The sequence below is a fragment of the Toxorhynchites rutilus genome, chromosome 3 (assembly GCF_029784135.1).
Source record: "Toxorhynchites rutilus septentrionalis strain SRP chromosome 3, ASM2978413v1, whole genome shotgun sequence".
NCBI lineage: Eukaryota > Metazoa > Arthropoda > Insecta > Diptera > Culicidae > Toxorhynchites > Toxorhynchites rutilus.
In genome coordinates, this window is record NC_073746.1 from 90965740 (window position 1) to 90979695 (window position 13956).

At 37.2% G+C, this 13956-nt stretch overlaps 1 protein-coding gene across 1 annotated transcript in view; it reads left to right on the forward strand.

Annotated features, from left to right (window-relative positions):
* Positions 1-746: 746 nt before the first annotated feature.
* Positions 747-13956, forward strand: part of LOC129779604 (protein NDRG3) — a 171883-nt gene continuing 158673 nt past the window's right edge. The window contains exon 1 of the mRNA XM_055787180.1: positions 747-1499. Within this exon, the coding sequence (XP_055643155.1) occupies positions 1459-1499 (41 nt within the window). The 5' untranslated portion in view covers positions 747-1458. The remainder of the gene's footprint in view (positions 1500-13956) is intronic.

The following is a 13956-nucleotide window of genomic DNA, read 5'->3' on the forward strand; positions in this document are numbered from 1 at the left end:
TTATCTAAATTTGTTGAAAAAACTTATTTAAATAGTAGTTACATAAATAAAATAAATTGGGCCTTGGAGTCGTAATTAACATTTTCTAGTATGTACAAAGACGTAGTAAGAAACACAAAAGGCAGGCTTTAAAGAGGCTGGGTTTTGGTTGGGGTGGTAATTTTTTTCCGGGTCAATGCCACAAGAGGAACCCCTTGAAGAGCAACATGTGATAAGATATATTAACTTTAGAAAACATAACATTGCAGGTCGTTATCCAATGATGGCTCATTTTACTCTCAAACAACAACATAATTTTGAATACGAATTAATCGCTGAAATCAAACAAAATAACTGCTTACCTCTCCATACAGATGCTTTGTAGAAGATATCAGTTCGAATAATCTAAAGTTCACAGAAATCAAATGTAGAATTTTCAGCAATCCACATCTGTTTCGAAAAAAATCACTAATTTTTATGAATTAAATACGAACTTGTTTATTTTTGAGGTGATATGTGAGATATTTCATGGAACTTCATAAATAAATACATGCTAGAGTAGGAGTTTGAAGGAAGTGGGAGTAAGACAAAAAAAACCTTACAGACTCCTCAAACAGCTGATAACAGGCAGTTACAATTCATCGCCCCCAACTACAACCCTGCATTTTCGCTATCACAAAGGCACTACCTCTCAATTGCTGACCGCTTCGATCGGACATGCTCTTGTAGTATCGTTCGTACCCTCGACCGCGCGCGTTTTAACTAGCTCTATTGCTGTGTATATTTCTCTCCCTCTCTCTCCTACTATGGCGACTAGTAACCGCTCCACATTGGTCAAGTGCAGTCCAACATCAGCGTTCTGATGAATCGTTCGGGGGGTTTTCTAGACGAACTCGGTTTGGAAAGATATCTTCAATTTCTTGGTAGTGAAACTCTGGACATAAGTACATATATTGAAAAACAAATTAATCGCTCGCCGGTTGTGTATTACTGGGCCTTACAACACATTGAGCCGAAGTTCTTAGATGTGCCGGGGTAGAACGGAAATTTGCAATATCTTTTGCCGCGGTCTATGATCAACTCTCTGCAGTATCCATGTTTATACATGGTAACAGGTTGTTTGTGATATCGTCGATAATTGCTGTTTAAGTGTAACACGAGTGTGTTTGTAGATGTGTACCTCCGAGATGAATGAGAACAGCTATTACAAGTTTTAATTTTTAGTGTTTTATGAGTGATTACTTGTGTTTACGAAAACTAGATAAGAAAATAAAGTGTGTCAAAAATTCCAAAAATTATAAATCGAAAGTGAATCTACATATTTAACAAATATCGCTTCGTGAAATCAACAAAGGAAACGTCAACAATAGTGCTGGTGAACAAAAGCATTCCAGCAAGGATTGACACTTCTCCCGAGAAGCAGCTGATAAATACCCGTTCTATCACGTCGAGTACGTGAGCTGCGCGGATCGTTGAAACATGACATCAATTGCTGCGGTTCCACATATAGAGACGCCCCCGTAAGTAGCTACTCTTTCCCTTCCCTTTTGGTACATATAGTTTCTCATAGCCGAACAATATTGAAACCAATAAATGATTATCGCATGGCAGGTAAACAAGTGAAAACAGAATCAAAGCTGAAGGAAAATGAGAGCTTCGAATGACATGAACTGTACAGTCTTCATTGCTGCCGCGCGGTTAAGCAACTGCCCCACCACCGCAACCACCCACGCTCCTAGCGTGTAACTATCCGCGGATATAATTATGGGTTGCTTGTGGTGTTTTTAAATTGTTCGGCTTTCGTGTCAGTTAACCGGCAATGGAGAAATGCTCAAGGTAGACCCGCATAAATTAGGTTTTTGAGGCCTAGGATTTTCGAAATTTGTGAACGTATACATTCATAGGAAAAGCAGTTGAATGAAATGAATAGCAAGAGTTTCTGTATTTCCTTGATGCTTTCATGCAAACTATTCCATGAATTACGAAGTTAGATTTAATTCAGTTAATTGACATTTAAGGGCATTTGTTGCAATCTCGGAAGATGCGTTGCGATTCTCTAAATTCCCGAGACTCATCGAAAAAACTCCTAACTAATTTCGAAAACTTCGAAAAAGTATATACAGGTCGGACTCGATTATCTGGAGTATTGATTTTTCTTTCACTCCGGATAATCGAATCCTCGGGATAATCGAGTCATAAAAATAAAACGAATTTTCTCTCGGTAAACGTAATATAATTATGATTTGCACTTATTTATTAAACGGTTTTATCTAGGTTGACCTGTTTGTATGTTTGTGACTTCGTAACTTTGTAACTTTGTAACTTTGTCTGTAGCGCTGCACCTTATTAATAGAAATTTAACCCGATTCCTGTTGACCGTTTGATCTGAAATTTGGAACACATCTTTATGTCTGGTTTCATTATAAAACTGCGTATTCCATGATCTAGAAAATACAAGATGGCGGCCGGTACAAAATGACGGATTATGTACATATTTTCTCAAAATCCCATCAATATGTGGTTTCCCAAAACCTCGTCAATATGGGTATCAAATGAAACGGCTTTACTGGTAGAACACAGTTATTTATGAAAAAATGCAAATCCGGAATGTCCGTCACCACAAGATGGCGCCATAGATATTTTTTCACAATCCCATCAATATGGGTATCTTGACTTGTAAACTCAATTTGGCCGCCGCTAAAAAATGGCTGATGTTTTGATGATGTACTGTATTCTATTTGTTGTCAAATCATTTCATTGCAAATTGCAAAAAATACATAGTCGACCATTTTGTGGCGGCAACCTTTTCGAATTTATGTTTATTTATTTATTTATTTAACATCGTCCGCGATTACTCGCACAGACTGAACTTAACACTAAGTATAATTCCCAATCCTATTTTTAAAATTTTGTTTCGTTAAATTAAAGGCGAATTCATCACATACGGCATTGAACTGTCGAATACACGAGTCAAGAGGGTTATTGTAGCCGTAGTTAGTCCTATGATACGGGACTGCTAACAAAAATGAGTTCCGAAAACGACGGGGGGGGGGGGTAGTGTTCAGCGAAATCTGTGCGAGAAGTTCAGGGCAGTCAATACATCCATCCTTGAATTATGTCAAAAATGAGCATTCGCTGCATTGTAGTGCGCCTGGAACTTAATGATTCCAATCCTAATAGCTTAAATCGGTCGGAATACGGAGGAAGATTGGCTGGATCGTTCCATGGAAGTCGTCTCAGAGCAAACCGTAAAAAGTTTCTCTCTGCACCCGTTCGATTGACAAAGCGTGAACTACGTAATAGGGGGACCAAATTGGAGCAGCATACTCTAAAATACCAGGAAATGATCCTGCATTTTTTGTCGTTGACCTGCATTCCATTATCGCCTCACCATATGAGCATTGTATTAATGTCCTCTTGAAGAGCAAAGCAATCCGAAAGCGATGAAATCACCCTGTAGATTTTCAGGTAATCGGCGAATGCAAGCTTAAATGATGAAAGCAGTAAGCTCAGATCATAGATAAAGATGTTGAACAATAGTGGTCCAAGAAGCTTCCTTGTGGTACTCCAGAAGTGATGCTGAAACTGCGAGATCTAGATGAATTGACCAAGACATATGCAGTGCGATCGCGGAGATATGAACTAGTTTTCGACTAGTAAGACGTGTGGGACAGTGTCAAAAGCTTTCGCAAAGTCAATGCACCCTGCGTCGATTTGTCGCCTTTTTCCAACTTCACGGAACAGTGTGGTAACGTAGCACATCAGATTTGCTGTGGTGGAACGATGCTTCATGAATCCATGCTGACCGTCGAAGATTATAGGAAACACCACGTTGTATAAGAGATTGCGCATCAGTCTTTCGAACACTTTGTTGAGACAGCAAAGAATGGATACTCTGCGATAATTCGTCACCTGCTAACAGTTGCCGGAATGATGTAAACAGTTTTCCAAGACGCTCGAAATGTTCTTTCCTGAAGCGACCAGATAAATAGATACGCAATGGGATTCGGAAGTTCTCTAGAGCAGTTTTTCAGTAGCAAAGGTGGTATACCGTCCGTGCCACATCCTTTTTTGATGTCTAGGCTATCAATGGCTTTCATTACTTCGTCTTCGGAAAATTCAATTACGGGTAGATTGATGTTGAACGAAGGGATGTGGGCAAAACAGTCACTTTTTGGCACATGTGACGCTTTGCTGAACACGCTCTCAAAAAAATTATCAAACATATTTGAGGCATCCGCATTCGTATTAGTCTGGTTCCCATTGAATGTGACGTTCGTGGAATGCGAGTGAAATTTTGTCGTTTCTTCACGAAATCCCAAAAGCACGATGGATCCTCTTTAACGCTGGCTTGGATCCTCAACAAGTAGTTCTTATAGCTGGTTGATAGCAATGTTTGTGTTGTTCATAATGTAGTGTATTCTCCAAGTCAAGCCATTCAGCCATTTTTTTAGCAGCAGCCAAATTGAATATTTCAAGATCGTGAAATACGCAGTTTTATAATGGCAGTAGAATTAAAGGTATGTTCCAAATTTCAGATCAATCAGTAATCAGAGGTCAAATTTCAATTAATGTGGGACAATCCTACAAACACTCAAACATACATACAAACAGGGCAAGCTGAATGAAACCATTAAAAAGTAATCGTTTATTTGGGAACTGCGGCCATCTTGGACTTTGATTTTCCATGATCTACTGTGTTCTATCGAGCACTTTCATTTGATATCCATATTGTCGGGGCTTTAAAAAAAATATGGCGCCATTTTGTGGTGGTGGCCATTTTGGATTTGCATTTTTCATAAATAACTGTTTTCTATTAATCAAGCGTTATCATGTGATACCCATTTTGATGGGATCAAGCCCTTTTATTTGATACCCATATTGATGGGATTGTGAAAAAAATATGTAATTCGCCATTCTGTAGTGGCCGCCATCTTGGATTTGCATTTTTCATAAATAATTGTGTTCAACTAGTCAAGCCCTTTCATTTGATACCCACATTGATGGGATTGTGAAAAAAATGTGTAATCCGCCATTTTGTAGTGGCCGCCATCTTGGATTTGCATTTTTCATAAATAACGGTATTCTACTTGTCAAGCCCTTTCATTTGATACCCATATTGGTTATTCAATTTTACAAATTACAAATTTTTTTATTATACAGATTATTCAAAATTTCCGAAAATCAAAAATAAAATACTCCGGATAATCGAGTCTAAAATTCCAGATAATCGAATCCCGGATAATCGAGTCTCCGGATAATCGAGTCCGACTTGTATTCCATAATACTGGTTTGTCCATTTCGTGTTTCAAAAAGTAAACAAAGGTTAGTTACGTTACGGCCAAACGTTTCTGTGTGCTCCTATGACTGGGGGAGAATTTGTTTTGTGAAGCTCAAAGTAAATTATCCATCGTTTCAGTTGTTTGCTTCATTTTTTAAGTGATAAATCATATGCCGAATACGCTATTACAATCAACTAATGTGACACGCATGAAATTTGATCGACTTTCTCAGATTCAACATTAAACGTGCATTCATTCATTGGACTTTCATGCCATTCTTCGATATAAATAAATAAGAAGAACGACAAGCACAGGAAAAAAACATTGTACATTCCAATAAATAATATATGAGTATAAATTATCACATACCAATGAATTTTAAAATTCAACTACATTCTATCCGTATATTTTACAATTGATATTATCTCAGGTGGTATATCTCAATGAAAATGTTTGTTTATGATTCAGGATATTGGAAGAATCGAGTAAATTAAGCTTTAATCATATTTGTTTCATTCAATTTTGTCTCCGAATCAGACTGTTCGTACTGGTCATGAGATTTTGTATATAATTGGATTTTTTTATTGTATTCATTTCTTATGATGTTATCGAGTATTCTGTTTCATGAGTGCTCCTAAATCGACCACAGCTTCGGTGTATTAGGAGGAAGACATTTTTCTGCGCGAAATCGATATTATTTGTCTTATTTGGCTCTCGTAATGGCATTTTTTTTTCAAACATACCACAATAAGTGCGCCGAGTCTTCTGCACGAACAATTTACTTGCTAATCATGATTTTCTTAGCGAACTTCGACAAATGATACAATTTTATCGTGGACATCCTTCAATACTAAGTAATTCCTGGACGAACTAAATTTCCAGAAAATTCATTTTCGTAGCAAACATTCAATAGATCAATATAAAATTTGGCTCTCGAGTACAAGTAGGGGGGTGGGGGTAAAACGGACATGTTAAGAAGAACTTCAATCATATCTTTGGAAACTCGTCTTCTTCTTCAATGGCACTAACGTTCCTAGAGGAACTTCACCGTCTCAACGTAGTATTACTTGCGTCATTTTTATTAGTACTTAGTTGAGATTTCTATGCCAAATAACACGCCTTGAATGCATTCTGAGTGGCAAGCTCTAGAATACGCGTGATCACAGTGCAAGTCGGAGGAAATTTCTTAGACGAAAAATTCCCCCGACCAGAACGGGAATCGAACCCGAACACCTGGCATGTTAGTTATGACGCTAACCACTCGGCCAAGGGAGCACCCCATCTTTGGAAACTCATGTTTCCCAAAACTTTGATGCAGTTTCTTGCAATTCAATATACTGTTTTTCTACCTAGTTGGCCAAAAATTTCACAAAAAAGGGTTTTTCGGTGTTTTTACTGAAATTAAAACAGACCGAAAAGTACAACTTTTTTTTTCGATGCGGGTAATATGGACATGTAGTGGGGGTAATATGGACAAGTTTGTAATATATGAAGCGTAGAGAGGAATAATTTTATTCAACCAAGGTCTGAACTCATCCCGCATGTCCGTTGTATAATGAAAAAATCGAATTAATCCACCTAGACGTGATATCGTGCTTTTCAGCAGTATAAACGAACAGACTCTCAATTATTTTGCTTTTGGTTCCAGTCAGCTTCTAAACAGTCCACATTTGGCGATTCGATTTTCATTTATAGACGCAGGGCATTCCGTAGGAACAGATTAAACATACTTTTCACAGTCCATCTAACTCCCACTGGCAACGGTCCGTTTTACCCCAGCTGTACAATTATTTCAACAATTTAAATTTTAAACTCAAAAATGAATTTACTTTTCCGTACATACCTAATATCGCTTCTCTGTTAACTTACAAACCGAAATATAACCATCAGCGAATTGAATTTTGATATTAAACCACTCAAAATGCTTAACATCGAAGCAGCTAAAATTACATCCACACCTGTCCGCATTACCCGCAGTTCCCCATGTTATTTATTCATTCAACTATGGGAAGAGAGATTGTAGAAATCGTGGAGGCGATCTGGCGTAGTGGCAACATCCGTACCTCTAACGCTAAAGATCACGAGCACTGTTGCTACATTTTCATCTGTACCGGAAAAGTTAAAAATATTTTATCATCTTTAATTTTTCTTTGAGGGTATTCTGCAAGCAGTCTAAGTTTTGCCACAATCATTCTTAAAATTATTTTCATCTGTACTATTTCTTTAAAAATCTGTATCGCAATCTGTACAATTCAGAATGTTTGTTGCATAGCAAAATATGTTGAAAAAATAGTATTCAAGCATCAAATTACTCATTTCTGTGTTTACACACTCTTACTAAACTTTGACTGCATCAGTTTTCAAAAGTTTCGTGCTGCTCGCCCTGCCAGTTTGATGAAATGCACTCGACAGTTGCCGAGAAGTGAAGCATAGTATGAATATGTGAGCGAACTGTCATTTCAGGCAACCGATTTTTGTCCAACAGAGATTTTTACGGAGCTATTTCATATTCAAGCACGATTTTAATTTCCCGTCACAAAAACCAAAAATCGTTTCCATAATCTGTACCAAAAAATCGAAAAAAAATTACCTTTCCAGATAAATCTGTACGAGTGATCACGAGCAAATAAAAGTCGACGAAAGTAAAAGAAGTAACGTGACGAACTAGCCAAAAGTGTTGAAAGTCACTATAATACGAAAAAAGATTGTAGAAATTTATCTCGCATATCTGTAATCTATGCATTAGGGTACCAATGAAAAAATCGACCCTTAAATTTAAAAAAGTTACCCCATACAAAACGTTCACCACCTCGAAAAAACATCTCAGGGACTGTCCACATACCACGTGGACAACTTTTGGGGGGGGGGGGGGGGGGTTTGGTATGGGTTATTAAGCTGTCCACGTTTGTCCACGGTCCACGGTCCACGGTGAGGAGGGAGGGGGTACAGATAATTTCCACGTGGACACATAAAATGATTTTTTTACGGCTGATCTGTAAGTTTCTCGTTTCTAATTTATTCAACCAATTCAGTAGTTACTGGTACTGTGTAGAGAGGCTAACAAACTGTTAGTATTGTTTTATTAGAAATGCTCGACATTGTTTTCTTAGTTGCGGGTTCCTATTCATCTTCCGTTTGCCGTTCTTGTTGCGAATCGTGACAACAATTTTGAAAGGAAAAACTTTGGGAAAATTAGCAAAAACCATCAGCTACTCGCAAAGCCGGTCTTTCCTCGAACAGAGTCATGCTCTGTGTCTGGTGGTATTGGAAAGGTATTTTGTGTTATAAACTTCCATTAAACAATAAGTCGATAAATTACAATAAATAAAGCTCGCAATTGGACGAATCGAAGGCAGGGATCCATTCAATATTATCAATATGATGGGCGTCGTGTTAGACCAGAGTAATGTGCGACCTGATGTCTCTTTGACATTCCGGCAAACAATTTTGAAATTTGGCTGGAATGCGCTTTTGATGTGCACCTTCAGATTATTACTTATTCAGACATGGGTCATGCGGACTCAATCGAATTTATTTTTCAAGTGTATTTTCCTTGAAAAAAAATTCTCGCAATTTTTTCCCCATACTGTCTGTTTTCCGATGCTGTCAAACGTTTCTCTTATTGAAGGCGCAAACGTTTTCATGACTCGGGCTCTGTTTATTTACCTTTTGCGACCAAACTAGAAATTAAATAAATATTTTACATTGGGTAACTCATATTTTTAAATTGTTTTAATGAAAGAAAATAGTTCAAATAATATAACCCTAGTATTCAAAATCATAAAAAACCATAAAAACATTTGGTTAGAAGTAAAATTGAATTACAATTAAGTTTAGAGAAGTTTAGAAGTCAATAATACTGAAATTTCAGTATCTATCAAAATGTATATTGTGCTTGCATCATTTTAACGCTAGCATTAATTGATTTAAAAATGTAGCTCATTCATTTTATTTAATTCGATTATTTTTGCCTTCAAGTAACACTGTTTTTCCCTTCTGATTATTGGATATCTTTTGACATTTCTATTTGATTCTTATTGACAGTAATTTTGATTCTATCCGCATGACCCAAATTCAGACCACTGCCCAATTCTTTTAAGCGCAAAAACTGCGACTCTTCAGATAGTATAAAAACACAATGATAGTTTTTTGACGAAAGATTGTAGAACAACCGGTAGAAAATATATATAATTAAGTTTTTTCTTAAAACCTGCGCGAGCTTTCCGACCAACCAAATATTTCACAAGCAATTACACAGGAAGATCATTGGTACACTACCCAGCCTAGTTTTGTGTTCTGTACAGGTGGGGTGTATCATTGTTGCTTAGATGATACCAAATAGCAAATATCAGTTTCAAACTTATGGGGTGATGAATCTGCTGATCAGCTATGTGAGTGGGCTCTGAAATTGGCCACTGATTGACGACTTTGAGATTAAGCGGCAACTTGGGTGTTGAACGTTCCAAAATTACAGCACATTACGAAACTTTTGCATAACTTGAACAGCGTGATGACAATTTTACTATTGCAATCATATCACCGTGACTTCCTTGCAGAGAATCTGCGTGATGCAGTTTGTTTGAGAGTTAGAATGTAGAATGACTCGACAAACATGTGGGCGAAGTTATCGAATACACTTATTGTAGCATTTTTAGATTATCGACTGAGTTAAAAGAAATTGTGCTTTGCGATCGTGGGATCTGATATTGGAATGCTGGAAAAACGGGAGCTTGACGCAAACAAGTGTGAAACTATTCCCTGCAGACCATTTCGTAAATTCATAACGAAATGACTGAACAACTTAGAGATGCAGAATTCATACCCATTGTCAGAGACAATTATAGCATTTTTATGAACAAAAGCTACCCGAAAACAACATAAATGGAATTCGAAATGAACTGAAGAGCGATACAAAAAACTTCCCGTGCAATGTTGAGGAGAAGAACAAATCACTACTATGGCATTGGGCACCAATGCACCATAATGCTAAAAAATACGGATTTTGGACCACCTCCCTTCTAATGTAGCGCAAAACATACTCATAAAACATTACAAGTGACATCGGCCCGTGATTACTCATTTTTTCAACATCATCAATCATATCTTTCCTCATTGAACCTCATCAAATATATTACAGTAATCCTACGTCAACTATTCAGTCATGGTTCGGAAACAACCCTTAATTTTTTTTTGTTTTTCGAAAAAAAACATAAAACAGGAAATAGAAATGAAATGATGTTCAAACGCAATTCAATTATTTTCTTGAAAATAGAATTGAGGAGGGGAGGGGAAAGGAGAGGGGTATAAGAAATGTCCACGCTTGTACACGGAGGGGGAGGGGTGTGTATGAAATCGTGCTTTTACTGTCCGCGCGGTATGTGGACAGCCCCATATGCTAAACATCAGCTCAATCGGACTTAAGGGAGAGTGGCGCAAAGCGGTTAGAGTTTGAGTTTTTTTAAAATCGAAAAACCACCCAAGGAAGGAGTAAAGGAAATCGGTGTTTTCGAAAAAAAATTTTGATGCCAACGTCGAGATCTAGTGTCATCTCGAAAAAAATGTTTTTGTCAAAAATCGACATTCGGGGATTTTTTTTCCGGAATACAAGACGAAACGTATGGTTTGAAGTGCCAATAAAAATAGTCTCGATTTTTCATTCGGAACTTGTTGCGAAATGTTGATTTGCACGTTAATATACCATATGCAAACTAGTAGCTCATTCGAACTTCATTTATTAGTGTTAAAGTCGTTAAAATTTGATTTTTTGAAAACCGAAAAATCACCGGAAATCGGAGTTTTAATTTTTTTTTAGCCAAATGTCTTAGTAATTGCAGTAATTGCATGACACGTCGAGATTTACAGTTATATCAAAAATTCTTTTTGTTAAATATCGACTTTTCAGACGGAAAAAACGACCAAGCGCCAAAAAAAATTTTTTTGACAAAATTTGGTTTTCGAGATAACATTAAATCTCGACGAGTAATGCAATTTTAAGACATTTGGCATCAACAAATTTTCTTGAAAACTCCGATTTTCGGTGAATCGCATTGGTGTAAACGTGGAGAAGGAACTTACGCCATTCAGTGGCGTAGACTTTCGGATTTGGTAAATTAATAAACACAAACGCTTATTCGTACAAGCGTCGCCTCTCTACTGTATACTGTCAACTGACATCTATATTCAAAGAAAAGACTCTCGGGGCTTAAATACTAGTTTACAAAAATAGGCTTAAACTCTACACAGAATATTTACAAATTATGCTGGGCGGAGCATCGCACCAGCAGTTAGAGTGGGCTGTGATGGCCTTGGTCAGACGCGTTCTTCGGAGAGAGAGAGAAAGCACTTCTTTGTGGGTCAAAGTAAATAGGAAAAGAAAGTGCTGAAACATGTGTGCCGGATGCGCGCCACATGTTTGGTTAAATTTCTGCTGCTAGCTAAACTCGCAGCGGGGCGGAAGGAAGACAAACTCGCCGCTGCCCTTGGTGCGCGTCGAGTTATACAATCATAAATAGTAAACGAAATAGTATAAGTGATGAGTTGGGTTTAAGCGTGATCATATTACACCTTTCCCCTTTCGGAGAATGACGTAACATTGAGAAGTCATTCAAGTTAAATTAGGTGGAAAGATTCGTCTGACCTTACAATTTTAGTGTTTATTCAATGTTTGTGATATGTACATTTTTCGTGTATTCAGGTAAAAATTAAGTTTGTTTATAAAGATTATCCTTATAATATGATTATACGGATTGTCTTCGTTGGGTGTTCTATTTGCTTATAAATATATTTATTTTTAATATTTGTTTAATATATACATTTTACATTTGATAATAACTGTCGGAAGGATTAACTGCTAACTAGGTATCCCTTTCCCCTTAGGGTGGGGTTGCTCATATGGTATTATTCTGTTTTTATGTACAGTCTGGACTTTATTGGTTTGATCATCTCTTATTGTTACGTTAGGGTGTTTAATGTCAATTATTATATATGGTCCTACGTATACTTTGTCTAATTTGGATCTGTTTTCGTTTGATAGAAATACTAGATCATTAATGGCTACTTTTGATGGTCTAGCCATGGTTTTCTGTGTCTCATTTCTGGCTTTTCTTACCTTATCAATTATTTCCCTAGCGGTATTTGATGCTATTTGTAGTTTATATTTAAGTTCTTTGTAATATAAATCCATGTTGTAAATTGGTTCTACATATGTGCTTGTTGTGAGGTTTTGTGGTAATTTAGCATTCGTTCCAAAAACTAACTCGAATGGAGTGTATGAGAAATCTGTGTGTGGTGTTGTGTTGTAGCAGAATGTGTAGTAAGGCAACCATTCATCCCAGTCACTCTGTGCTTGGTTGACGAATTGCCTTACGTACTCGTTAAGACAACGATGGTTCCTTTCCAGGCTTCCTATTGATTGAGGGTGATATGGAGTGGAAAAATTTTGTTTAAGCTTCAGTAATGAAGCTATGTTTTCGAATAACTCGTTCTTATATTCAGTTCCTTGGTCTGTCTGGATGAGTTTTGGAATTCCATAGACCAGAATTAAGTTTTCTATGAAGGCTTTGGCTATGGTGGATGCTTGTTTGTCTATTGTGGGTTTAATAATGATGTATTTTGTTAAGTTGCATTGAATGGTCAGTGCGTATCGGTTTCCATTATTGGATCTGTTAAATGGTCCAATTGTGTCAATCGATACGCAGTCGAATGCTTTTTGGGGTGTTTTAATTTCGACGAAATTTTCGTTTGTTCGTATTGTGTGTTTATTTTGCTGGCATTTTATGCACTTCTTGATGTAGCTACTGATATCTTTTTTCATGCCACTCCAAGAATAGAGTCTGCTTAACTTTTTGTATAGTCTGGTGACTCCTGTATGTCCACCAGTGGGTGTATCGTGATTGTTTTTTATAATTTCGAACCTTTCGTTTTGGCTTTCTATCACACGCTTGGGTGTGTAGAGCACTATTTGCAAGTCTTTGAGCGTGTCATTACAAATCTTCTTAAAGGTTTGCACGCTGCATATTTGGAAAATTACGCTTGATAACGCTAGAGCTATCATGCTAATTTTCAAGTTTTTGGCCATATTTTCAACTTTCTTTACTAGTTTTCCCAGGGATTCTTTTGTGTTGCTTGCATTTTCAATTATTGTCGACGACTTTTCTTCGGTTCTTTTTTTATTCATTATTGCGCATTTCAAATTTTTGTTTCCGCTAGCGTTTGTTTCTTTATTCATTTCTAATGCGCGTCCGCATAGAAGTTTAGGTAGGTTTTGCCATTCTCGGGGTTCAATAGCCTCGTACGCTCTGAGCTGATCAGACTCAGTATCGTCGGGGTTTGAATTATTGTCTGTAATTTCTGTGTCGTTATTCGTTTCGTTTAGTTTTCTAGTCATTGCTCTGGTTTGTATACCCAGGACTTTTATAGTTTTAAGTGCCTCGGAATTAATTGTTATTCGTGATAGCGCATCTGCAGTCACATTTAGCTTACCTTGAACGTATTTTACATCAAAATGGAATTCTTCAAGATCCAACCTCATTCTTGTGAGTTTTGATGAGGGGTCTTTCATTGAAAATAAATATACTAACGGTCTGTGATCCGTTTTTACTGTGAATTTCCTCCCGTAGAGGTATGGTCTAAAGTACGTAATTGCCCAGTGAATTGCTGTCAATTCCTGTTCAATTGTCGATTTATTGGCTTCACC